Source organism: Columba livia, chromosome 17, assembly GCF_036013475.1.
Source record: "Columba livia isolate bColLiv1 breed racing homer chromosome 17, bColLiv1.pat.W.v2, whole genome shotgun sequence".
Classification (NCBI taxonomy): domain Eukaryota; kingdom Metazoa; phylum Chordata; class Aves; order Columbiformes; family Columbidae; genus Columba; species Columba livia.
The window spans coordinates 10433607-10459284 of record NC_088618.1 but is presented as its reverse complement, the minus strand read 5'-3'; the positions used below and the strand labels follow the sequence as shown (position 1 = coordinate 10459284).

The 25678-nt window shown below is 47.3% G+C and overlaps 1 protein-coding gene across 3 annotated transcripts in view; it reads left to right on the top strand.

The window, feature by feature from the left end:
* BICDL1 (BICD family like cargo adaptor 1) overlaps positions 1–24959 on the top strand; it is a 49363-nt gene extending 24404 nt beyond the window's left edge. The window contains exons 3-11 of one of the 3 annotated variants that reach the window (XR_010466800.1): positions 6758–6874; positions 8812–8958; positions 9326–9505; positions 9818–10036; positions 11193–11336; positions 14006–14136; positions 16543–16663; positions 17523–17631; positions 20733–20882. Coding sequence is in view for 2 of the 3 variants with exons in the window: in XM_021280363.2 (XP_021136038.2) it covers positions 6758–6874; positions 8812–8958; positions 9326–9505; positions 9818–10036; positions 11193–11336; positions 14006–14136; positions 16543–16663; positions 20733–20933 (1260 nt within the window). In the remaining variant the exon portion in view is untranslated. Of the gene's footprint in view, positions 1–6757; positions 6875–8811; positions 8959–9325; positions 9506–9817; positions 10037–11192; positions 11337–14005; positions 14137–16542; positions 16664–17522; positions 17632–20732 lie in introns of all 3 variants that reach the window. The other 2 variants (XM_021280363.2, XM_065033781.1) reach the window with 2 other exon arrangements.
* The last annotated feature ends 719 nt before the right edge of the window (positions 24960–25678 follow it).

The window sequence follows — 25678 nt, the reverse complement described above, 5'->3', positions numbered from 1 at the left end:
ACCCTTCTGTCCAAGCACATACGGACTTCTTGGATGCTCTGAGTAGGAAAAGAGAAGGAATAACCAGGAGGAGACCTGCAGGAGTGTAAAGACTGTGGCAGGTAGCTGAGTGTTTGAAGGTGTGTAGTATAAAGGCATGAAATGCCAGCTATGAAGTAATTTGCCTGAATTACACTGGAAAGGGTGACAGAGGCAGGGAGATAGGGTGCCATATCCAGCTCACGGTTTCACATAGATGTATGACTCCCATGCCAGGCCCTCAGTGAAGCCTGAAGAGCTGGATGCTGCATGTCCTTACTGTGATTGCCTCGCAGATCTTACCTACACGAAGCAGCAGTTGTCTGGGGGTCAAAGCCAAGAACACTGAGGAGACGGCTGACAGGAGCTACGGGAGTTTGCAAAGAGTATTCCTGAGCAGAAAGAAACCTGTGTTAGGAAGTAAATCTTACCTGCAAAAGCTGAGCAGATATTCTCACTCCAGCCTCTGGTATTTAATCCACTTGCCAGTCTGCTTATAGCTATTGGATAGGTATATATTACATAGCACTATCCTAGCACTTTTCCAGTCTTAAAAATCAATTTTTTCTAAAAATATCCCATGCGGTTGATGTTGTTGGTCTCTGCTGGATGTTTACAACCAAAATATTTTGGAAGTATTGCAGATTTCCTGAATTCTCATTTTTCCACACAGCTTCTTCAGGCAGTGGCAGCTCTCACACCAGGACCAAAGCTGCTACATTCTTTGTGTAGTTTAATTTCCCCACAGCTGGACGGGAGCAGAGTGAGGGATGAAGCAAGGAGAGAAGGATTCATCCCCACCACATCATTTGGCAGAGATGGGGACAATGCAGGCCCTGGCCATGACACACAGCGCTCCCCAGCTCCCATGTCCTGCGCTGCACGGGGGAGCGGTGGGAACAGGTCCTGTGGAGAAGGCTTAACCAGGTCCCCCCTCCTCCTCCTCGAAGCTTGGTGCTCACGGGGCTGTTTCTCACATTTTTTACCTCACTCAACACTGCCAGACAGTGTTTTGTCCTTTCTTAAGTACCTTTTTCCAGAGGTGTCGCTGCCTGGCACAGCTGTGCCCCTCAGGGGAGCTGAGCTGCAACCGGCTGGAACTGGCTGGAAGTGTCCTCCCCTCAGAGCGGTCCCGCAGCCCTGCTGCCCAGACACCTAAACTGAATAAACGTAACTGCTGGCCGTGGTGATACATGTATTTCAGAACTGTCCTTAAAATATGTGCTCATGGCACACCCTTCACAAACTTCACTGAGGACATCAACCACAAAAAAAATCTCCTTGCACCAAATCGAAGCGGCATTGTTGCAACACTGCAAAGATGTTTTACCTCCAGTTCCTCTAATGATAAATGATCTCACTGTCTTTATCTCAGCCCATGAGCTTTTTCATCTTATTTTCTTCCCCGTCTTGTTGAGGACGGGGTCTGAGAGAGCGGCTGGGTGGGCGTCTGGCCATGGCTCTTCTCCCCACCTGTGGTGACGTTGCCATAATGGGGCTGATGGTGCCACATCCCAGGGACTGTCCGTCAGGGAAATCCCTCCTCTGTGTGCATAAATCACCAAACGTGAACTGAAGCCTTCAAAGGGTGACAAAAGGCAAGCGCCACTACTACAAAAGCACTTTCTTGGATAGACTTCTGCTTCGAGTAACAATTTGAAGTTGACCTGAATGAAAAGCTTTGGTAAAAATCTTCCAAAGATTCCCAAACTGGGCAACCTCAAGGTATGCAAAATATAGATGGTTGCTTATGGCACCAGCGTGCCAAAGGCTGGAAAATAGCCATGGCCTCACCTCTTTCTTGGCATGGGTCAGTTAACCCAGAAAACTGGGCTTCCCAGCACAGCCAGTGGGCACTGGGGAGCGGGGGTGCTGGCTGCGGTGGTGGGGCAGCAATCCCAGTCCTCAGCAGTCAGATTGATGTATTGATTTTAATTATTCTAAGGCAAGATGTTTGGTTTTTCCTCCTTTGCTTGTGACTTGGTAGCCAAATATATTTTCCTCCCAGAGAAGAGCTGGGAATCCAGGAACCTGAAGCCAGGGGAGGCAGCAATTAGTGGTTTGAAGTGTTAATGGAGCCACAGTGGGAACAGGGAGTCCCTCGAACTCAGCTGTTGGCAAATTAATAAAGGGGTAACACGCTCTCCTGAGTGTTACAAATTTAGCACTAATTAGGACTCCTCTTTCTTAGCTATTTTAGGCAATAAAATCTTATCCTTTGTTAAATTTGAATCATCTTGTTTGTAGAAGCAAATTGTATGGAAACATTTGTTTCTTCATCCAGCTACAGTCTATTGAACTTTTGCCATTCTCCTTTAGTTTCTGACATGACTTAGAGCTGGATATTTTGTATGCGGTTGGTTTTATTTAGCAAATCTTCCCCCAAAGAGGATTTTCTTTGAATGAGACTGACCTACGGCCTATTAATTTCTCACAATCCATCCCAAACATTTCCAGGATCCCCTCTTTGCAGGAGTGTCAGTGCTTCAATTTATCTTTATTTTATTTATTTATTGCTCGTATATTCCAGATGTTAAACCTCATGGAGTTCTTGTAACTGGCAAGCTGTATTTTTCAATTAAATATATAGTTTTGGGTATCTTAGAATTTCAGAATTAATCAAGAGAGAAAATCAGGTTTGCAATGAAAAAGGCTTTTAATTAGAGCAGAGGCCAAAATGTCTTCCTGCTCTTGTTTTCTTCTTGCCCTGCCCAAATCTCATCTAAACCTTGCCTGAAGTCCAGAAAGCAGATCTCACAGTTGATTGAATATATCTAATTGTGAATTGATGTCTATGCTTTTGCAGATATGTTTCAAACCCTGCCTGGTGGCTGTGTTGGCTAATTTGCCTATACCCAGGAAATTAATTCTTTCTTAACTACAGAGCAAAGCTACGATGTTGGGCGATATATGTCTGCCTTTCTGGAAGGAATATTACTTCTCTGTAGCAAAATCAATGCATCACTAAATGATTGACATAGCCACAAAACATTTTAGCTTTTAATGTTTAGGAAAACACTGATGGGGAATAGAGAGCCCTACAGTTTGCATAATGAGAGAGGAGCCAGACTGGCTGAGGCAGAAGAAATTCGCTTCAACAAAAGCCATTGCTTATTTGAGCAATGAAGGGAAAATGCAGATAGAATGTCACATCTTCTGGTAACACTAAGGAAAAGAGCATGTTAAAAGTAATCAGTAGTGAGCTCATGGGTTAAAACACGTATGTACACATGCATACATGTAAAGGAGTGTGGAGAGCCCAAGTAGACACTGTATGAAAATACACCACAAAGCCTGACAAATATCAGAGACTGTCAAGGTAGCTTTCCATTAAATAATGCCAATTGATGTTAAAATGTAGAGTTTATAATCAATTAGAAAGGATAGCTCGGCAGCAGTATTAATAACCTCTGAAACAAACGTAGCATGAAAAGGGGGTTTCCATGACCAGGGCTCAGCTCAGAAGATTTTGTCTCATGTCTACAAAAAATCAAATCTTTGCAAAGGTGAGACCAAAAGCATCAGCCATTTCACTGTCTAGAAGAACTGGATGAAGACTTTTTCTCATTCTCCTCTAGAGGGAAACACATGATACCATCATTTCTGTTTACTTCTTTTAAACGGCTGGTCAGAGAGAATATTTGACACTGAATGAGGCTAAAGAAAGTATTATTTTTACTTTACTGCATGAGATAGGATGTGAATGGTGTATGCTGAGGTGACGCTGTGACATCCTGCCTTGCTTTAGGGTCCTAAACACTAACAATAAGTGAGTCCTTTCTTCCCTCCATGTGGGCTATAACAGTAGGAACTAGATGTGTGAGTGTATAAGCTGAGCACCAAGTAGATAAATTCCAGATGATAATTTAAAGCTGGTAAATACAAACCTTACAGTCCTGCAAGCAGTCTAGTACTGGAAAAGACCTTTGAGGTCAGTTCATTTCCTTTCTGTTGTAGGTAGCCCTCTGAAAGAAACTGCATGATAAAGTGATCCAGCTCCACCACAAGATTAATTTTTGCCACCATTTCTCCTGCTGTAATGGTGAAGGAGGAGGAATCCTACTGCAGTTCCTTGGAAAAGCAGAAATCTTCCTATTCCCAGCCTTAATGTACTCTTATCCAGTTTATTCACACAATTCTTTTTGCCAAAATTGTGCTTCTACTTAAATAGCGCTTCTCCCTTCTGTGTCCTTATCCGTGATGTATTTATAGGGAGTCCTCTCTCAGCATTCATTGCATGAGATAAAACACGCCATCCTTTTTTAGTCTCCTTTCATGTAACAGACTTTTCATGATCTGGATTACCCTTGCAGCCCATCCCTTCACCTGCTCCAATCTGAGCATGAGAACCAGAACTAGCAACACCAGCTATATGTTGTCTTACCAGGGATTTTTACGCTGCCATTAACACTCCCTTGTTTCCTACTGCTGTATTATACATTTACACTGTCTATACATAGAATTGTTCTAGCATATAAATTATGTTATACAGTTAACCGTCAAATACTGGTGTGTCACCTCATCTGGTACCACTTATGCTCCTTGGGAGTGTGGTCAGCATCTTGCAGGCAAAATCCTTCGATGCTTTTCATCTGGTGCTTTTCCATCCTTGACAGCTCCTGCGGAGTATTTCAGCATGAAGATGTTTCAACAGTCTTTACAAAAGCAAGTGAATCATTCAAAAAAAGCACAATCCATCCATCTTCTTTAGTGTCACCAATTAATAGCTGCTCAGGATGCTTTGAAATCCATAGCTGCTTAAGAGAAGAAAAATAACCAACCCTTTCCAATAGTGCTGTGCTATCATTATATTTTGTGTACTCTGCCCATGCAAGGAAGCTTTTTTAAATTAAATGAGGTGCGGGTGATATGCAAAGACCTCTGATGTGAGCCTTTGAAGAAGAGGAAAAGATCAGTTATGCTAATCCAGGATAAGAAGGGAACTAAAAACCAACTGGTAGACAAGATACTGTTGGAAACCATTTCTCATTCCAGAAGGCGGTGGCCAGACCCTGGCTGATTTTGGTGGCCACACTTCCGTCTTCTGCTGCCCCTGCAAGCAAGCGGTGTTGGGGGCAGCCACAGTTCCCTCCTCTTGATGGAGCCAGAACAGCCTTTTGTGGATTATTTTGCTGCATGCTGTGCAAAATAAGGGACTGTTTTTAAAAGAGTGTAGTGTTGCCTTTGTGGGCAGCTCAGGCTGGGTCTGTGTGCTCAGTCCTCAGGTGACAAGCTGCTGGAGCAAAGTCATTGCATTCTTTTGGTGGAGCTGCTGCCTTGGGCTCTGTCAGCCAGAGCACTCTGAAGCAAATCCTGACCCACGTTTGCTAGACATAAGAGTGCCCTCCCAAACCTGCCCGCAGCCACTGACCCCAATGTGGGTTTTCCTCTCTTATGAGGAAAGGCTGAGGGAGCTGGGTCTCTTTAGTTTGGAGGAGACTGAGGAGTGACCTCATTAATGTTTACAGATAGATAAAGGGTGAGTGTCACGAGGATGGAGCCAGGCTCTTCTCGGGGACAACCAATGGTAGGACAAGGGGTAATGGGTTCAAACTGGAACACAAAAGGTTCCACTTAAATTTGAGAAGAAACTTCTTCTCAGTGAGGGTGGCAGAGCCTGGCCCAGGCTGCCCAGGGGGTTGTGGAGTCTCCTTCTGTGCAGACATTCCAACCCGCCTGGACACCTTCCTGTGTAACCTCATCTGGGTGTTCCTGCTCCATGGGGGGATTGCACCGGATGAGCTTTCAAGGTCCCTTCCAATCCCTGACATTCTGTGATTCCTCTCTTGCCCCTGTCTCTCCCTCTCATCTCACCTCCCTGTTGAAGGCATTGTGGCCGCTGATGGCATTTGCCTCTTGAGGGGGATCAATTCCCTTACAGCTAATTTGCCAGAGTGGGAGGTCTGTGCCTACGTGTAATGGAACCTGATGGAAGCTAATTAAATAGAAAAACATTCATTTGTGCTGTCTCATTAGGGATTTGTCATGAAAACCTTATGTTCTCTTACAAGCCTAAACAAGCATGTTCACCATGTAAAAATCAGCCATCAAGATGTCTGGAGAGTAGTTAATGTGTCTAAGTTGTCATTTATATAGGCTGCCTGCAGCCTGGATCCTGCAGGTAGAAATGGCTTTTCCCCTGTCCTCAAAACACCCGCATAAATGGGGCATCGCTCCTTTGGAATGGGAACAAGGGCCAAGCCCAGCAATCCCGCGCTGACGGTCCTCTGGAGCGGATGCTTCTCCGTCTGGCCCTGATGGGAGCCAGAAATCAGAGGCAAAGAGCACTTGTTATTTTAGAGCTGTGCCAAAGATGTTTAGAGGCTTAGAAAGTGTAAATTTAATAGCAGTGTTTCCTGGGGCCTGTGGCGATTCCCTGGCCTCTGCCTTTGCAAGTGGCCTGGTTTCCTCAACCACAATCAGGCTACTATTTTTGAAGAAAATTAAATTCCCTGTAGGGCATGGGAGTCATCATGCTATTTTGCAATGGAAGAAAGTTACGGGCTGTGTCCCTTTGGCTCCCCGCAGAGAAAATCAACATGGTCTAAATGGCTGCTCTCCTCAACATCAGGATTAGCTGTTCCCTCATCCAAACTCTGCAGGCTCCAGAGTTTCTGCCAAAACTAGGGCTTGCACAAAAGTCATTTTGGGGCAGATCTTCCCATGGGTGGGAGGAGAGAACTGCTTTCATTCCATGGAACGACCCCCTGGGGTAACGCCAGCTGGTGTCTCCTTGCAGGCGTCGGAGGTGGAGCGGCAGCTCTCCCTGCAGGTCCACACCCTCCGGGAGGACTTTCGGGAGAAACATTCCTCCAGCAGCCAACACATCGTGCGGCTCGAGAGTCTCCAGGCTGAGGTGAGTCTCCTGCGCTCAGCCTTGCTCCTTTAAAAGGCAGCCAGGATGGCAGCTGTGGGGCAAAGGACTCCCGCAGCAAGAATTTTTGCTGCAACCCAGGGCTGGCTGGGGTGACATCGCCAGCTTCAACCTCAGTCACAAGCACACCTGCAAAATGAATGGATGAGGATCTTCCAGGAGCTAAAACATGGCTGTGCTCTTGCAGGACTGCTGCCCAGTACAGGTTAAACTCTGGGGCATGGTGGGAAGGTCTGCAAGGTTGGTTTGTTTTTTTTTTCCGTTTGTCATGCTTGCAAAGAAAGCAGCAATCCTCTCCTGCTTCTGAGCCCTGCACGTGGGAAGGCAAGGAGCCCCTGCCTGTTTTAGCTCTGGTCTATTAACAGGAATGATATTACCTCCCTTCCTCTTCCCTTCCCTGATGAGGGTCACTGAGAGACCACATATGCAGGAACTAGAGGGGTAGAAGGTGTCCAACTCTATTATCCTACCACTTTTTTTATTTATAAGCTGTCTGGAAGAGCTTTTCCTAAAATCTCTCAATTTCTTCTTTTTTCCACTCCCACCTGCTCCCTGCTGGTCCCTCGCCTTTTCTTCCCCTCCCCTTGGTGTGGAGCAGCAGGTCCTTGAAGTAAGTATGGATGCTCGGAAAGGGTTTGCCAGCGTGTGCATCGCTGTCATCATGCATGCCCGTCACCATGCACGCCTCACCTTGCCTTCTCACCCCCTTCCTGCCTCTTGCTTTCCAAATCCTTTTCGCCCTGTGTCCTTCCCATGGCCCAGGGCCCACAGCAGAGCAATGTTTTTTTCTGTTAGATGGTCATTCACAGGGTGTTCATTACCAGTTTGGATACCAAATATGAACTCTGAATACAATCTCTGTGTTATACCTCTTATTTTTCTCACACTCTTTTTTCTCCAACCCGCGCAAATCATGATGGTGGTGGGAAGAGACATCTCAGAAACCATTAGTCACCTAAGAACAGCTTTCTGATACCTACAACAACCCTTACCCTGCAGAAATAGCAAGTCCACACACTTTGCTAATATTTCTTCATGCAGCCAAATCTTTCCAGCAACTTGGAAAGTAGCAAAAGAGAAAAGGTCTCAAAAAAGCCAAGAAAGTAGTGGGAAGTGTCTATGATCCATGAATTGAAAGGAGGCCATAGGGAATATTTAGGGTTATACTGGACTGGTAAATAGCATACCCAGTCCCCAGAGGACCTGTGTGTACTGGTCTGGGAAAAGGCTTCATTTTCTTGGTTAAACAAAAAGTGACCTTGGCTAGTGCTGATTAATTCTGCACTGTCCCCAGCTAACTGAGAGGTTTTGCTTGGCACATTGTCCCTCTTCACCTGGAATTACTGCCCTTGACAATTAAAAGAAATGAACCAATTTTAAAGGGAAACTAAAAATAAACATGGCACAGAAAGGAGTCTTCACAAGTAAAAAGACAGAAAAATCCCTGGTGAGCATGCAGCAATTAAGATCAGCAGATGGGCGGTGCTGTGGCAGGATCCCTCCGACTCACCCCGTGGTTTCCAGCACCCGTACAGGAGAAAATATTACCATGCTCACATGGGTACCAACCAGGAGAAGTAACTAGTTTTGCCCAGTCTCGTAAATTTTAAGGTACAAGGGGTGGGCAGGGCTGGTCTCCACTTAATCCATGTGGACATTTCTGCCTTCTCCCTGGCTTCCTAGCAGTGCACACCCAGCCCCTTTGGAGCTGCCCATGCAGCCTGGGGAAAGAGGAGGTTCCTTTCAGAGCCTTCCTAAGCTTTAAACTACACACATACATACAGTACCTTTCATACAGGTACAGAATACCTCCATGCATACTCTTGCTTTTTGCTCTTTCATCTCTTGGGAACGTGATTTGCCTCCTCTCTGCTCCTTGGAAAGTGCAGGGTCCGACACCGCCTCACTTTCTTCTGCAGATCAAAATGCTGACGGACAGAAAGCGGGAGCTGGAGCATCGCCTTAGTGCCATGATGGAGGAGAATGACCTGCTCCAGGGAACCGTGGAGGAGCTGCAGGACCGAGTCCTCATCCTGGAGAGACAAAGCCATGACAAGGACCTGCAGGTGAGGAGGCAGCAACAGGACAGGGAAGAAGGGGGAAATGGAGTAAAAGACATGGTTTGGGGTAAATTGACCAGGAAGATAATCAGTCCCAAGATCTTCACAATGTTCCTCATTTGGTGCTGATTAACCTGCTATTTTTATCTTTCTGGAGTCTAAACAGTGTCCAGTGATGCTTGGAGATTACTAAGCTCCAATAAATAGCAATATGGGCCAAGAGTACGTCCCTCCTGGCTGGGAACCCTCTTTCGTGACACCCATTCCTCCCTCTCAGCTACGTCACAAGCCAAGAGATTCATCCAGTCTGTATCACCTCCACTAATATTTTTTTTCCTGCTTCCTTGACGAATTCCTTGACTTTCTTTGCAAGCTGCACCAAAGCCAGCTGGAGCTCCAGGAGGTGCGGCTGTCCTACCGACAGCTGCAGGGGAAAGTAGAAGAGCTCAGTGAGGAGAAAAGTCTCCAAAATTTCAACACGACCAGCACGTCCCTGCTATCCGAGATAGAGCAGAGCATGGAGGCAGAGGAGCTGGAACAAGAACGAGAACAGGTATTTGCCCTCCAGCCCCTGGGAAAGCCTGTGGACCTCCGTGGCCAGCCCCAGAGAGAGAGAGATAGTTTAATGCATTTGGTCTGCATTTGGAGCGGAACCAAAAGCCAGAAAATTGGAGTTGTTGTCCCAGATCTGGTATCAACACCCTTCTGACCATATGAAAGTAAATCTCTATATCCATTTCAAAACTAACATAGCAAGCAAGACAAAGATTTGTGAGGTTGGGTGATCACATGCCCCACTTCACTGTGAAAAAGGATCTCCATGGTCTTGATGTTCCAAGGCTAATGCCAGGCTCTCTCATTCCAGCTGAGGCTGCAGCTCTGGGAAGCTTATTGCCAAGTGCGATATCTCTGCTCCCACCTCAGAGGAAACGACAGCGCAGACTCAGCAGTCTCTACAGACTCCTCCATGGATGAGTCTTCAGAAACCTCATCAGCCAAAGACGTCCCAGCCGGCAGCCTACGGGCAGCTCTCAGCGAGCTGAAAAGACTGATACAAAATGTGCTGGATGGGGCAGACTCCACGGTAAGTTGACGGCACAGGGAGACCTTGGCTTGTGCGTGTCCCCTTGCCCAGGTGACGGAGGTTGCTGCAGGTTCCTGCTGGATCCTGAAGCCGCTGGTCTCAGAGAAAACCTCTGTGACCCATAGAGATTGGCTGTCATGGGGCACAGCCTGCTCTGTGTGTCTCAAATGCTCAGCCAAGCACTAAGCCAGCACACGGGGTTTCAGCTCACAGTGGTCAGACCACTATAAGCAACTGTCATTGATCTGGGAGTCATTCTGGAAAATTAATGAAAGTAGGCTTTCTTTGAGATTTGTGGTAAGTTGGAGTTTCAACATGGAAATATTGCAAATTGTCTTATACATCACAGTTCAGTTATTTCTCTTATGATTTTTCTAACCTTGCTTTATTAGCAATAGTATCACAAAAACATTGTAATCCAAATATGGGTAGGTTCTGTCCCTGCAGATTGACACTGAGTGCAAATGTCTTGGCAAGAGCTGCCAGACTCAAATCCATTGATGGGTGAAGGGTTTTGCTGACACACGATGGTGACTGCAGGGTATGGCCCTGGGGCTGCTGGGGAGGAAGGGATGGCGTGGAGGACCACTCAGCACCCACAGGAGTGCAGAACTACAGGAAAACACCCCACTTTTTGCAATGGCTCAATTCAGGCCCAATCCATCACCCACAAGCTATTTGCATTGCCAATGTGTCTTATTTGCGATGACGTGGTGAAGAAGATAGTGCAGACCCTGCAAGGGCAGACCTGCATGGGAGTACTCACCCTTCTCATTTCGGTACCTGTAGCAGCTGGTAAGAAGGCTGAGCATAGAGAAGAATTTGTATTTGTTAAATAAAAAATAGGGAGTCCTGCAAATGGTCTACAAACACAGAGCCATATGTTTCCAAGTGATCAGTAGGCCTCTGTAAATTTGGTTTATGCTAAGGTGAAAACATGTCTGCATGCTCTTTTTATCGTGTGTAGAAACGCTACCCTTGGCTCAGCACGTTTCCACTGCAGAGGTATATGACAACAAAACTGAAACTCTACCAAAGTCACATTCACACTTTCTTCATCCTTGTTTAGTATCCTCCATTCCAAATCTGTATCAAATGAATGCAATTGCCTTTTTTAAAGTGAAATCTGAGCAAGAGATTTCTCTCCCGCTCTCAGAGCTCTCGACGAAGTGACGATGACACCTTAGAGGAACAGATCAGGCGAACAAGTGAGGATTCGCGAGCCCTGAGGGAATTAATGGAGGGAGAACGGGGGAAACTGAGGCAGAGTTTGGAGGAGCTGCAGCGACTGCACAGCCAGGTTAGCAATTCCTACACTTTGCATGTGGTCTTGTAACACCAGCATTCATCCACCAATACATACGTTCTGTGGAACAGATCAAGGTGATAAATAACCCAGGAACATTTGAGCCAGTTGTGGATGGATGAGGGAGTCTCTGTTAGACCCAGTTGCAGAAGCTTCATGCATTTAGGACCAGAGTTTTTGGCAAGTTATCTGAGGCCCATCCCAGACATCATCTCAAGCAGACAAGCTTTAAACCTTTCCCCCAGTCTGCTTTTCAGCCAACCTGTTTCACTTAAATTCTTCTCAGCAGAAAACCCCAAAGTACAAGGCTGCTTGATATGGGGTAGTGGAAACTCAGAGGTATCCAGTCTGATCCATCTTTCTTGCACTAAGCCCTCATAAGAGGTATATGCAACCACTGGATGGACAAAACAGTGCTGCTCTGCTGTACATGGTACAAGGTTCACCTCCTTCCACAGCACCATCACAAATCTCTCCTAAATGCACACCCAGAAAATCTTAATCATGGCAAACCTGGCACCAGGCAACACCCCAGGGTGAACAGACAATGTCAACAGCAACAAACGATCCAACCCTGAAACCAACAGCAAAACCAAAGCACAAAATCACACTGCATCTGCACTGAAAATAGCATCATCTGTGTCTGAGATCCTATGCCAAAATCAGCAAATGGAGACAAGCAGGCAGGGAGATGCTTTGTGATCCTTATTTCTACAGGACAAGTCTCCAAACACTGGAGGGGTCTGGAGGCTGCTGCAAAAGGAGCATTCGACACAGCTGCTTGTGCAGCACCAACTGCATTGGAGCAGGGAATGGGATTAACACTCTTGGCTGGTCTTGCCAGCAGTGCTGTATCGCTTTTTTGCCATACTCTTTCAAGAAGAAAAAAGAAAACACATGCCTGTTCAGAAAGTCAGCACAACTTGGGGTCTGATGGCCTGATGTAGGGCTATGGGCCCTCTGACCATGATGCCAAAGAAAAAAAAGAGCGAGAGCATCATTAAATACCCCTGGCAGTGATGGCTGCGTGTGTTCGAGATGAGAAACAGTCTTGTTGACAAAGCAGCTGATTAGAGGCAGATTGCAGTGAGGGAGCAGCCCTGGCACCCATCCCTCCTTAAGGACTGCTCCTTTCAGCGAGGTGGCCACCACAAGGGACACCTTTGAGCGTCCAGACTTCTGCCCCCAGCGAGACATGAGCCCAGACTTTCCTCTGGCCATGCTGCCGTAGTCCTGCGCACCATCCCCAGGTGCCTCTTGCCCTTAAACACATCTGAGATGGAGGAGACACAAGAGCTTGATCACTGTGACTTGGCTATGCTGACAGAGACCACTAGAGGCTTATTCACAGATTTTGAGCGACCACCTGTATGTTGGAATCACCCCTGCCTCTGACTACACTGGAAAGTGATTTCATACCTCCTGCCTGGTCTGTTTCCTCCCTTTGTGGCATCTCTTTCTTACCTGAAACACAGACAAAAACAGCTAAAACCCCAAACCTATCCCCAAACACAGTTTTCTGGGGGCCTCTTGATCCACTGTCCCCTGGGATGTCAGCAGAAGTGCTCAGCACCTTTCCCAGAGCTCCCACCACTGCTCTCCATCACCTCATCATTCCGAGGTGCATCCCATGCTGGGCTGTGGGGGACACAGCTCGGGCAGAGCCCCCCGATTCTCTGGCAGCCCCAGCACACAGCGAGGAACTTCTGCACACAGACAGGGCACGTTCGCACCCGCCGACCCAGCCGCGCTGCGCTAACGGAAGATCCTCCCACGCCGCTGATGTGATGAGCCCTTTTTGAGTGTCTGCCCTCTATTTAAAGATTTCTTTGAGGCTTAAAGTGCTACTGAGCTGTATTTAGAGAAAGGAGGTGGGTCAAACGCTGGAAGGGTTTCCAGGTGGTAGAGTAGCGTAACAGAGCATGTGTGTGCCCTAGACAAAGAAATTAAACGTGTATGAAATATTGCAAAGCTGTGCTAATGTAATCCTTGCGTGATTTCACACCCTATTAACTCACTCTGTACAGGACCAAAACGATACATCATTTCTCAGACTATTTAAGACTCTGCACATATTTTAAAGTCTAATTAAAGTTGTAAGATGTGCCAGTAACACCTTCCATGGCATTGAAGGGAGTTTTTACATCCTTTGTCTTCAGCTTCAGACTACTTCACGAGACACAATGGCCCTCTCTCCAGAAAATCTTATTTGCTGCTAAATGGTGTTTGCAATAATTTAAACCTGGAAAGGTCAGAATACAACAGGCAGACTCAGAGGTTGCACGTGCAGCACAAACCCCCTGGAGAGGGGCAATATTTCAGCACTGATGCCATAGTGGTTTTCAAGCCATTGGGACAGCAAAGTCGCAGGCAGGTCCTGCCCCACACAGCTGTGCAGCTTTTGGTGCTGTTGCTGCACATTACTGAGGCCCTCCTGGTGATTCACCCTGCACAGACTAGTGCTGTCAGCATCTCAAAGCGAGCTGGCGCATTTCGTGGGGGTTTGCAGCAGCACTAACAGCCCTCTCTCAGCAGATACAGCTTCTCTTACAAGCAAGGAAGCTCATCCTCCAGGTTGGCCCACATGGCTTTTTATTTTTCCATCCACTCATGGTTAATTTACCCGACTAACTCAGGGTTTCACGCCTTCCCTCTGCCCACAGGTCACGCTGCTGAGCGTGGAAATGACGACGCTGAAGGAGGAACGGGACCGGCTGCGAGGTGCTGCTGAAGACAAGGAGACAAGTGAACGGCTCTTGCAGGCCATCAGGGACCGAGATGAGGCCATTGCCAAGTAAGTGGCATGAACAGCCAGAACCAGGCTGGGCTAGCAGTTACAGAATGCCTAAGCACAAGATGCTTCCAGGCTGGGTTTTTCCAGTGCTGATCTGAGTCACAGCAACAAGGAGAAGACTTCAGGGAATCAAATGGAAACACTAGGTCTGCCCTGTCTGCCATATTTTTCTTCTTTTGCTCTTCCAGACACACAAATCTGCTTTCCTTCTCATCCCCATTACAGGCCTGCTTGGGCTTCTTCCCTAACCTCTGCTCACTCACTCTCCTTTCCTGTTTCAGGGTCTTTTTTGCATCTCCAGTCCTGCAGTTCTCTAATTTTCCTCTCAGTTCTCCCACTGTATTTTCCCCATCCTTCTTGCAGACCTGTGCAGTTTTGCTGCCCCATAGCCCCTTTCCCCAGCTCTGTGCTTGGGCTTGCCACACTGCCCTGAGCACGCTTTGCCCCAAGGAGAGGAGCAGAAACATGCGCCCTCTGTGCTCTAGGTAGAAAGTATACATCTGATAATCTCTTCAATAAGCTGATGGGCCAGGACACCACTAGTCCATCTCCTTATGGAAATGCCTAATACTCAAGCCCTCAGCAAGAGCTGGAGCATAAGAGCATTGCATCTCTGCAGATATGGGGAACTAAATCAGCATGCACAGTCCCTTCTATAATTTTTAAGTGACCCAATCATCTGTGCTGCTCTTGCCTGGGTAGCCAGCTACCAAATTCCCATCCCTGTCCTCTGTAACACCTCCATCTGTTGGCAAAAATCAGGAGCATCCCAGCTGCACTGCCGGGTGCAAGAGGGGTGGTTCTGACATTTTCAGCGCGTGTGGGTTGCTGGTTCTGCTGCGGCTATGGCAACGCACTGCTGCTGTGATAAATCTCCTGGTAATATCCAAGCAGCAATGGGGAGCTTCACAACAAAAGGCTCTTTAAGGTGCTCAAGCCCACAGCCAGGAGTGGAAGGGTACAGCTTCTCCATGATGGTTAATGACCCTGCTGGGACAAAGCACTTATATTTACGGCTGACTGTCCTGCCACGGCAGAAGCCCAGAGAAAGAGGGACGTGACAAGTGTGCACGGGTGAGTGGTGGGTGATTAATGACCAGAAAGTAGCTGCAAGTGAAAGCAGACAAGAGCGTCTTGTTAGAAAAGAAAGTGTCTCTCCATAGACTGAGCAGGATGCTCCCAGCTCGTCATATGTTTCCCACCTCGCACCTCAAGGGTTAAGTCATTTTTGTTAAAGCCCTCCTGAAAAAAAGCCTTAACTCTGAACAGAAATAAAATCGCTGCCTGAGGCAGACATCTGGCATGGAAAATTTTTAGCTTGAAGCTGAATGTTGGCAACAAGGGAAGCAATAGGAAAATAGGGTCCTAGAAGAGGAGGTGTTAAGCAGCCACTACCTGGAATATAAACACAAATTCCCAAATTGCTCTTCTGCAGGGAAGCACAAGGGAGCTATTAGGAGGCAATGAATTAGCTACACTTAATAACATGCAATTATTTCTCCTGAAAATGTTTGCAAGGAAAGGTGGTTCCCAGCAAGCCATGTTTCAGTTTCCCATCACACAGCAGTTAATTGAAAACTCAAGGTTTGTGCTCCAAAGCACGGTGAGCACCATTTCCCAGCTTGGGCAGCTTTGGAAATTGTTCCTTCGTAGAGGACAGCTCCTTTCCACTAGCCAGGAGCAGCACTCATGGTGCTTGGGGCAACCTTGGCCATGGCATTGCAGGCCCAGTGGCTGCCAAATGGATGGCAAGAAATGCAGCAGCGTTCCCAAGTGGCAGCACAACCCCATTGAAACTGGGAGCTTTACTTAAAAGCATAGTATTTAGTTCAAACAATTTTAACAGTTTGTCATTCTTAAAAAGTGTGTCGGTGATAAACTTTCTTCCTTCATTTCTTCCTTCAGTCAAAGTCTTTGGAAACCAAAAGCAGAGTTGTACCCTTTGAGGGTTTTTTGTTTGTTTGTTTATATTGCAACTTATTGATCAAGTCATCAGAGACAGATCATTTGTTTTGTAGAAAATACCATTTCCTTTCCTATGCATTAGTAAAGAGAAGAAAAGGAAAAAAATATTTATCTGTAGATTCTACCTCATTTTAGTTCTCAGTTTTTAATTGCAGATCCTGCACATTATCCAGGCACACTATATTACCTTACACAGTAGCATATCTGCCTCTTCCTATTCTTCATAGTGCACTTACCAGAAGTCTGCTGATTTTGTAGTAATGATGTCTACAATTCCATCCCGCTCTTCAGGTGAGTAGGTTGTCCAGAACACAACAGAAATGAACAGCTTCAGATTTGGGAACTTGCCAATGAAAGAAATTGTTGACTTCTCCTCCAGTATATGTTTAACACTTCCAAAAACAAAAAGTCACATGCCCCGATTTCTCTCTCTTCCCCCAGGAAGAACGCGGTGGAGGTGGAGCTGGCCAAGTGCAAGATCGACATGATGTCCCTCAACAGCCAGCTGCTGGACGCCATACAGCAGAAGGTGAACCTCTCGCAGCAGCTGGAGGCCTGGCAGGTGAGCAGCCCTCCTTCACAGCAGGCTCTGGGCAGCACGTGGCCCAGGAGGCACCCTTGGGTGACTTTGCCCTGCTCCCCATGGGTTTGCTGCATTCTCAGCCCAGCCACCCATAGACAGGAGCGTTTGCTTTTGGCTCTGCAGAAGCCAGTGACACGGTGATGCTCAGGGGGGTGAAACCCAGCCCTCCCCTGCGCAAAGCCTGTCAGCTGTGAGCTGTTAATTGATTATACAGGACTAGCCATTTCAAATGGAGAAACAAACTGTATCTCACGGCTGCATGGAGCACAGGTAACCTGCACTTTTCAGAGTAACCTGCTGTGGCCTGGGGAGGGAAGGTGTCTGTGTGAGAGGTGTCCCTGGGCAGGCACAGCATGTCCTTGCATTGCCATAACGGAGCAGAAAGCTGGGAGACAGAGAGGTTGTGGTGATTGTTTTGTGGTATTGCTGCACTGTTTTCATCTCCTTGGAAGATCTGGCAAGATGGAGAAGCTAAAATCCCAGCTCTCCACCAAGGTAAAAAAACCCAAACCCCCAGCAGTTGAGCGGCTGCCCTGAAGATCCTCTGCTTGGGTCAGTGGGGAAAACCCATGTAGAGGCAGAGAGCCCTTGCGAGCGGACCAAGCTGTCTCCTCCCAGAAACCAGCACTAAGGGAGGCTACTGTAACAGAAAACAAGAGAAAAGGTCTAGGTCTAGACCAGTTATAGTATTTTGTTGCAGACTGTGCAAGACCCTGATTCTACTAACCAGCCTGACCGGTAGAAACCTCTCCCATACAACCTTGCTCCTGTTTCAACTCCACTGTGTTCTCGTTTCTCTTTTTTTCTTTCTCTTTTCTTTTCTTTCTCCTGCTTACAGTTTGCTTCCTCAGGGCTTTTTACTATCTGGCTCCTTTGGTTTCTGATCTAGTGGCCTTTCTCAGTTCCTGTACCAACAGCTTTAGTCGTACACCCCTCCTGCCTTTGAGGTGAGCTCCCTGCACCTTCACCAAGCACCTGCCATCCCCTCACCTGTTCCATTCGCTGCCACCATCACCCACATCTGTCCTTGTCCTCACCATCATCTGACAAGAGGGACCAGTAGGGGGTCTCCATCACTCACCAATATTCTGCACAGATACCCCTGCCACCCCAGCACGCAGCCAGGGGCAGCATCCAACACCCCATGGTGAGGGTTAACCCCCCAGGTCACCGTGGGGAAAGCAAGGCTGAGGCACACATATCATTAATCCTCTGTATTTGGCGTATCCAGTACCTGGAAAACTTCTTGAAATGCAGAGTGCGGTTTTACTTGTCAGCCTCATGATTTAGTAAGCGACATGCAGTGCTCTGCATAGGAGCTGTCTATATCCAAGCTCTGCTTCAGTTTGGATGGGTTCTATACATTGAGACCTATTTACTAGTACAGTCAGTATTTAGTGCTGGAATATCCCCAGCTTAGGGTTTTAACAACAGGCTTTTGCTTTCTCACTTTACGTTGTCCAGTTACAGCAATACAGCAACCCCAATCTTGCTCCCATCAGCTCTCTGAAGGGAGGATTAGGCTCACTAGCACTGCAGAAAGTTGTCTCCAACATACTGACCTTAAGTATTATTATACAGTAGCAAAATAGTTTCCAAGCACCTGATGTCCCCAGAACAGAAGCTCAACCACAGAGACACAAAACAAGTCAGGTGATTTATGTATTTTGGGGACTATTTTGCAAAGCTGAATGTTTCTTATAAAATGGGATGAGATTCTCTGCTTTAGCCGGGCATAAATGGAAGCTTTAATCTGATAAAACTTTGCTCTTGCACAATTCTAGTCTGCAATTTACCAAGGACCATCAGCAAGATGACAGTTTTCTGTAAGCATATAAATCATACCGCTATCATATACGCCAGAAGCTAAATCCCACGCATCCAAGCCTGGCACAGGAGTGGATGTGCACCTTGCCCCCATGCCTAGTCTGACCCCCACTGGTATTCACCATTATCTGACCGGGGGCAGGAGAGGCATTACTGGGAGTAGGGGAGGAACATGGAACAGAGCTGGAGGCGAAGAGGGCTGCTGCTCTGAGAGCTCGGTAGCTTCAGTGCAATAGCGGCAGTGGCACCATTAGGTTACAAAATGCTGCGATGCCAGCAGAGACCTGCAGCCACCAGCCTCCGAGGTGTCCCTGGGCAGCTTCAACCCTTCTCCCATGCAAGGGGGCCCAGCTCCAGCTCACAGAGATGGTACACACCATTTGCACCTCCTTCAGCCTGCAAAGAGCAGAAGCCTGGCACTCCCAGAGCACACTGGTACTGAGTTATCCAGCTTTATGGGATCAGTTTATCAGACAGGTCTTGTCCTGCTGGTGTTTGTCCTCCCTCCACATCCCCAGACACTCCAGCACCCCTGTCCAGTGCCAAGGCCGGAGCGCAGCTCTGCCCCGGCCTTGCTGTGTATTAACATATATACCCCAAATCTCCACAGCCAAGCGCTGTGCTCTCTGATTCACGCATCAAACAGACAGGGACCCAAATGCAGTGCACTCTCAATAGTGCATACTATACTTTTATATATATATAAAAAAATATTTTTGCATCTATATCTATATATAAATCATACTCATCCCTTGTTATGTAGTTAAGCAGTGACACAGCTCTGCCATGCTGGAGCCAGGATGTCTACTTCATTTTCCAGAAGAGGTGCCTTCAAACTCCAAGTCCTATACATTTCTACATGGCAGCTTCACCTTTAGAAACCTGTTTCACCCTAATGCTGTTTTTTACCTTAACCTCTTCAACTATCCCCCATCTTTACCCTTCCCAGCCCTGCTCCAAAAAGATCCAAAGCTTCCCCAGTCCACGTAGCTCTGCACCCTCCTGCTTGCCCAGGGCAAGTCCCCATACTAAATTCAGGTCCTGGCCATGGCTGTCAGTCCTTTTCCCTGCACAAAATGCTGCAACACGTCAGTAGCCATTGTTCAGATTTTCAGTCCAAGTTGGCTGGTTTTACTCCACATCGAGCTACAGAGCAGCCGGGGCACCCGCTGGGCAATGGCAGCACCTTCCCTTCCGTCTGCACCGAGTGCCGAATGAACAGCACTTCCACTGCTACACCCCATCCAGACTATCCTTGTTCTCACCAGATAGTGCCCCCAGTCCTAATCAAGGACCAAAGCACTGGAGAACAGTTGATTTCTCCAGTGGGACTGGTTTGGGTACACACGTTTTCACTAATCTACAGTTTAAATATGCAATTGTAGCAGAAATAAAGGATCTGAAGGTTTAAAATTAGTAGAATGGTTAGCCAGGTTTTCAAGGAATGCATTAGCACGTCATTAGGGGCAACAGAACTAATTATTTTGTATACAGCAATTTCACTGTGCTGCAAACACGGATGAAACCAGAGCGTTTCTGGTACATCTGCAGAACCACAGTGCAGTTGTTCATGGCAAGCTGGCCGCCAGAGAGCTCCCACCGCTCTGCTGGCTCCAGGGGAAGCAGTGGGTCTAAGGAACGAACACATTCTCTTTGGGAAGCCTGGTGCAAAACCCAGGAGGGGTCTGGTGTGCCCGTGTCTGGTTCCAGCCCCCCGGCAGCACCTTCCCCAAAGAAGCCCCATGAACAGCGGCTGTGCAGGTGGCTCTGCGGTGCCCACCTGCTTGCTCCACATGGCAAACACACGCACCTGCTCGGGACAGACATCCTTACGTTTTCTGGAGTTTGCTTTCAACTGCATTTGTTCTCTTTTATTTATTTCTTCCTGCAAAGGAGACATGCGCAAGCTGCAGACAGCAGAGAAAATGTAGTTTAGGGGTGTCACAGAGTCCCAAGTGGGGTGATGCTCCTCTGCAAGGCTACCTGAGCAGTTTATCCCTCAGAACTGTGTGATTTACCCTCCTCGCTCACTATAGAACCTCCCTGCAGCAAGCAAGGCTGAGCCCGCTGCCAGCTGGGGAGCTCGACCTGTCCCCACTCCCATCATCCCTCCTCCATCTCATTCACAGCATGTTTCACACCAATTTCAGCCGTGTCCCCACGCAAACTCCCTTTGAGCATCAGCTGCCACTAACACCTGTCTCCTCTCCCTTTGCCGCAGGATGACATGCACAGGGTCATTGACCAGCAGCTGATGGACAAACACCCGAAGGAATGGAGCCAGCTTGCTTATTCCTTCTCCAGTGGCTATGGCGCAAAGCGGAGTGCCAGACCCTCCCCCGTGTTCAGGCCGGAGCAGCAAGGGGACGAGCCTGTTGGGGCAGAAGGGAACCGGCTCTTTTCCTTTTTCAAGAAAAATTAATTTGAAAAAGAGAAACCTCTCCAACGATTCCTGCTTCAAGATGGGGAGGGGAACAGCTGTCCAGCTTGCTGATGGACCCAACTCTGATCCACTAAGAAAAAAAGAAGGGGGCAAAGGAGTTAACCCTTGAGACTCTGCACTATTTACACTGCACCTGGTCTGAACCAAATGTTTACATGAATTGGAGATTTGCAAAGTGATGTGATACTAATAGAAAGAAACTTTTCTTACTCTTTAAGTGAAGCGATAAACTTCAGGGTATATTTTAGGCGTTTTGACACAGTCCAGTTTCTGCTGTGAAGAATAATCTGATTGTCTTGAAAGCATTCTCATGCTGGAGAAGGAACTAAGCAGCCCCAAGATAAAGCAGCAGAGGGGATTGAGAGCTGCCAGCACGGCAAGCACAGGGGGAGGAAGAGGGCTGAATGCAAGAGAAGAGAGGAGAGTCACCAGCCTCCGGTCCTGGCAGCTGTGATGTCCTTCATCCATCCCACTGAGACAGGAGTCGCTCTGGCCGCAGAATTGCCGTGTTTTGACCAGTGTAGCTTTCTCTGTGGTGGAAGTTGAGCCCTCGCTGCAGATCCTGCCTGGGCGCCGTCTCCCCTGCAGCTCTGCAGAGCTGTTCGCTCCTCGCTGGGAATCCAGGCTCCTCACACGTCAGGGCACTTGTAAGATTGCTCATGTTACCGTCTTCTCTAGCTCCCTCCTGTTACAGAAATAAGAGTTGCCAGAGTCTGTAGTTACACAGAATGTTCAGGATTTTTCCCCAAGAGACTGACCATCTACAACAGATTACAGACTGGATAGTAGTTGTGGATGTTCAGTCCTGGGGCACCTACTGTCCCTCCAATGGCCAAAGGTCACTGTGGAGCTTCAGCAGATCACACACCTTTCCCCAAAGCCATGCACCCCTCCCAAACAGAGTGGGAAACCTGTCATTTTAACTGGAAGGGCCCCTCAACAGCCTAACTAATAATTCACTGAAAGCCTACGTATAATGGTGTCAGTAGGTCTTTGACGCTGGGTTGGCAGACTTGATCCTCAGAAAGCATGCAAGCATCTACCTTCACTAAAGCCAAAGGCAATTAGGGTGTCTACAAAGCTCTGGAAAGCCTGTGGTTTACTCCGTCCCGCGCAGTAACATTAGCTATGGCCTGACAAAAATGATGAGTATTTGTCCCTGCCTGCAGGTCATTTACTACTCAGCCCTTTGGTGAGCAGGCAGCCAACCCTCCTTTTTGATGAAGATGATCAGAGCCTGCTTTGCTGTAAGCACGACTGGATCAACAAGAAGGAACATAGCTTACTTGGTGTATGGTGCTGGAAATCCTGCAATACTTCAGTGGGGACCTTCCCCATGCACTGGATGGGCACCTTACAGCTCTTTAACACAGCCTACCATCACAAACCAGCAAGGAACGCCAGCCGGAGTTCAGAGATATCCTGCTGCTCTCATGCAATTTGCACACATTCTCCAAGCTCACGATACCCACAGGCCCTAATTTGTTTCCCTGTTGCTCTAAAGAGGCTCCCGCCCACACTGTCCCACTGCCACGGAGCGAGGTACCGTCAGCTCTGCCCTGCTCAGCAGCTTAGGTGCTAAATCACCATCCCACAGGAGCTGCTGTCTCTGCTCACTATGTACAGTGACAAGCTTTCTGCTAGAATTAGGTATCAAACACCTTCTTCTAAGAAGCAGGTAAGAGGTTGGTGGTTTGTTTTTTGTTATTTATGGGATAGGACATCCATAATACCTCAGTACAAATACCCTTTCTGCCTACAAAGATTTGAGCATTCATGTATCTCCTTGTTGGCATGAAACTACCACACTGGCATGAAATCATCTTGCACTGAGGTAGCTCCATGTTGCAAGGAGCAGAGTACTCTTTGGGATTGAAAACAACGGTAAAAAAATGAGTGGTAAAACCTGTTTACTTGAAAGCAACGAAACCTGGATTGCAGATCCTACTCCAGGAAATTCATAGGTAAAGCACCACCAGTACAGCTTGATGCTCACAGGGAAAGGAATCTGGAGTCTCACAGGCAGGGAAGGACTGGACCTTGGCCTCTCTAGGCGATGCTCAGCTGTGGAGTATCTGCTTGTACCGACTTGTGCAAGTCTGGGAAAGGACTTAGTGCAGTGGCAAGTCCTCCCGCTCCCGACTTACTGTGTTGTGACTCTCAATAGGGCAGAGATATGAGGCATGAGCTCAGCATCTCCTGCTGTCAGGACTCCATTACACCCATATACGTTAACACTATCTTTGATGCCTGCAAAATTAGGCGCGCGTTCATGGATGCCAGCGATACCTGTGACCAGCTGTCTTCTACACGTTGTTTGAAAACTATGTTTTGCTGATTGTGGGAGAGCCATGTGAACATCTTGGTCCTCACAGGCCGGTTTTCTGCTGTCAGTTGTCACTTCCCAGGCCCCAGCAGCTCTTCAAGCCACATGCCCAGCAGCAGCGTGGGACTCTACCCCCGTAAGGATGGATGTATGTATGTACGTATGCAATCCTAAGGCAAGGGCCTTAAGTTATCCAATGAAGATGCAGTAATGAGATGAAGAAAGGTGCCTTCTGCTACGTTTTTGCTGAGAGGAAAGTGACTCCTTCAGTTGCAGGGGTATGCAATTGAAATACACGGCACATCTCTTCATTTAAGGAGGAACCTACCTTAATCCCATTGCAATTTTATTTATTTAATAAGAGTGATGGAACAGATTGCAAGAGTCAGCATGTTCTAAGGTGCCAGGTGGGTACGGTTTCTTAAAACTAGCCCCTTAACCTTAAAGATTTAGTTGCACTACTAAACCCTGAAATACAAGAGGATTGGGTTTAATGAACTGGACCACACACCAAAGGAGACCTCCTTGTGCTGAGCTGCTACTCAACAGGAACAGAAACTGCCTTAACACAGCAGCTAGGTTTTGTTGTTTCGTCTTCAAAAACCTCATCAACGCAGTCCTTCACGATCTCATTTGTCATGTTGTGTTCAACAAGGTCCTGACTGTTTCACCTTGAGCTGTCATTAAAACACTCATCTCCATCCTGTCACAGCCAGGAGCCTGGAATCATCCTTGCAGTGTTGGGCTGGAAGACACTCCGCTTGTGATATTTGATACTTCTAGGACACACGGCATAAAGGAAACATCAGCTCCGGTGAATGAGATGGAGGAAGCACATTAATCCAGCAGGTACTCAGGATCCCAAAGTAGATCTAAAGAGTGGGATCGGCAGCTTGAAATACAACGCTCACCCTTGTTTTTGAGATAATGGTAAACGGAACAGTAGCGCTGCACAGTCACTGCTCAAACACTGCGCAGAGATGCCTGCTGAGATTAAGGTTACAAAGAACCTCCCCACGGTTAAGTAACAGGTGACTGCTCAGAAAAATGTTCATTATGCCAGCCGAAGGGAAAAGGATCAATCTCGCTTTAGGAAACTCTGCCAGGGAATCAACTGGAAACAAGGAACAAGTAAGTGTCAATGAGAGGCAAGTCACTAGCACTTTATCGTAACCCAAACTTAGATCTGCAACTTGCCGTCGCGATGAACAATAGATCAGTTCATGACAACAGAGTAATTTTGCACAAAGAGGCAAGAAGTGAGGTTACAGGCAGCGCTGCATGCACAAGGACTCGATAGCTGCACGCACTTGTCCTGCTTAGAGTGGTAAACTCCAGATCTGCCTCCACATCAGGCAAACTCTCTACTCCCCACTGGCTATAAAAAGCAAGATTGTTTTAACCAAAAAGCCAAGGAAGGAAGCGTCTGGGTGCTGCAGCAACGATTCCCTTCGATTGAGAGGGAAAAAGCACACAGCAGGGACAAGCAGAAAGAATGTATCCATAGATATGTACATATACCACAGTGCTGTAATTTTTGTATGTAGCAGTAATGTAAATAAATGTATGGTTTTTATAAGATACATATTATAAAAATCTATAAAGGCATATTTTTAGTAAAAATGCTCTACTTCTTTTGTAAATAGTTCTCTTCAGAATAAAACAGATCATTTATATGATACTGTCTCGGCTCTCAAGTCACTGCTTATCTCGCCTGGCTGCAGAACAAGCTCCCTTTCTGAACTTTCAGCAGCTAACAGCACCTTTAGTACTTCATCATCGCAGAAGTTCAGCCGCAGAAAGCACATGGCATGTGTTCAGAAGACAACAGACCTGGAAAAAGAACATGTGAAGCTTTTATGTCTCCTGGCACGCAGGAAGACAGAAAGGGAAACTTGTAAATCTCCTCCACCTTCCAGCCATTTTTATCATTTACTGCCTTTCCTACTGAGGGACATTCAAACTCTGACGAGTTTAGACACAAAACACAGATGGACAATGAAACACCTGCAGCTTGCGCCAGGTCAGACCATCTACACATCCTCAGGATTCCCCTCCAGTCACACCAGAAGGGGCACGCAGCAAGGACCTGCCCCCCAGCGCCCGTCTGTGCGCCCGGCAGGTGGGGGAGTCAATACAAGGGGCGACAAGCACAGCGATGGTTGCACAGTTCCCGAACAGGAAAACATACCTTCATTTCGTGGGAAAGCAAGGAAAGATGCCATGTGCTGTTTAATGGCCTCAGGGCCTTTGAGGAGAAGCTTTCAAAGCTCACTCCACACTTTTTGTAGAACAGAAAGACCAAAGATTATAGCAAGATCATGAGCATCTCACTGTCACGCAGAAACAAGGTTACCAATCCCAGCATATTCTTTTATTCACGTTTGAAACTAGAATA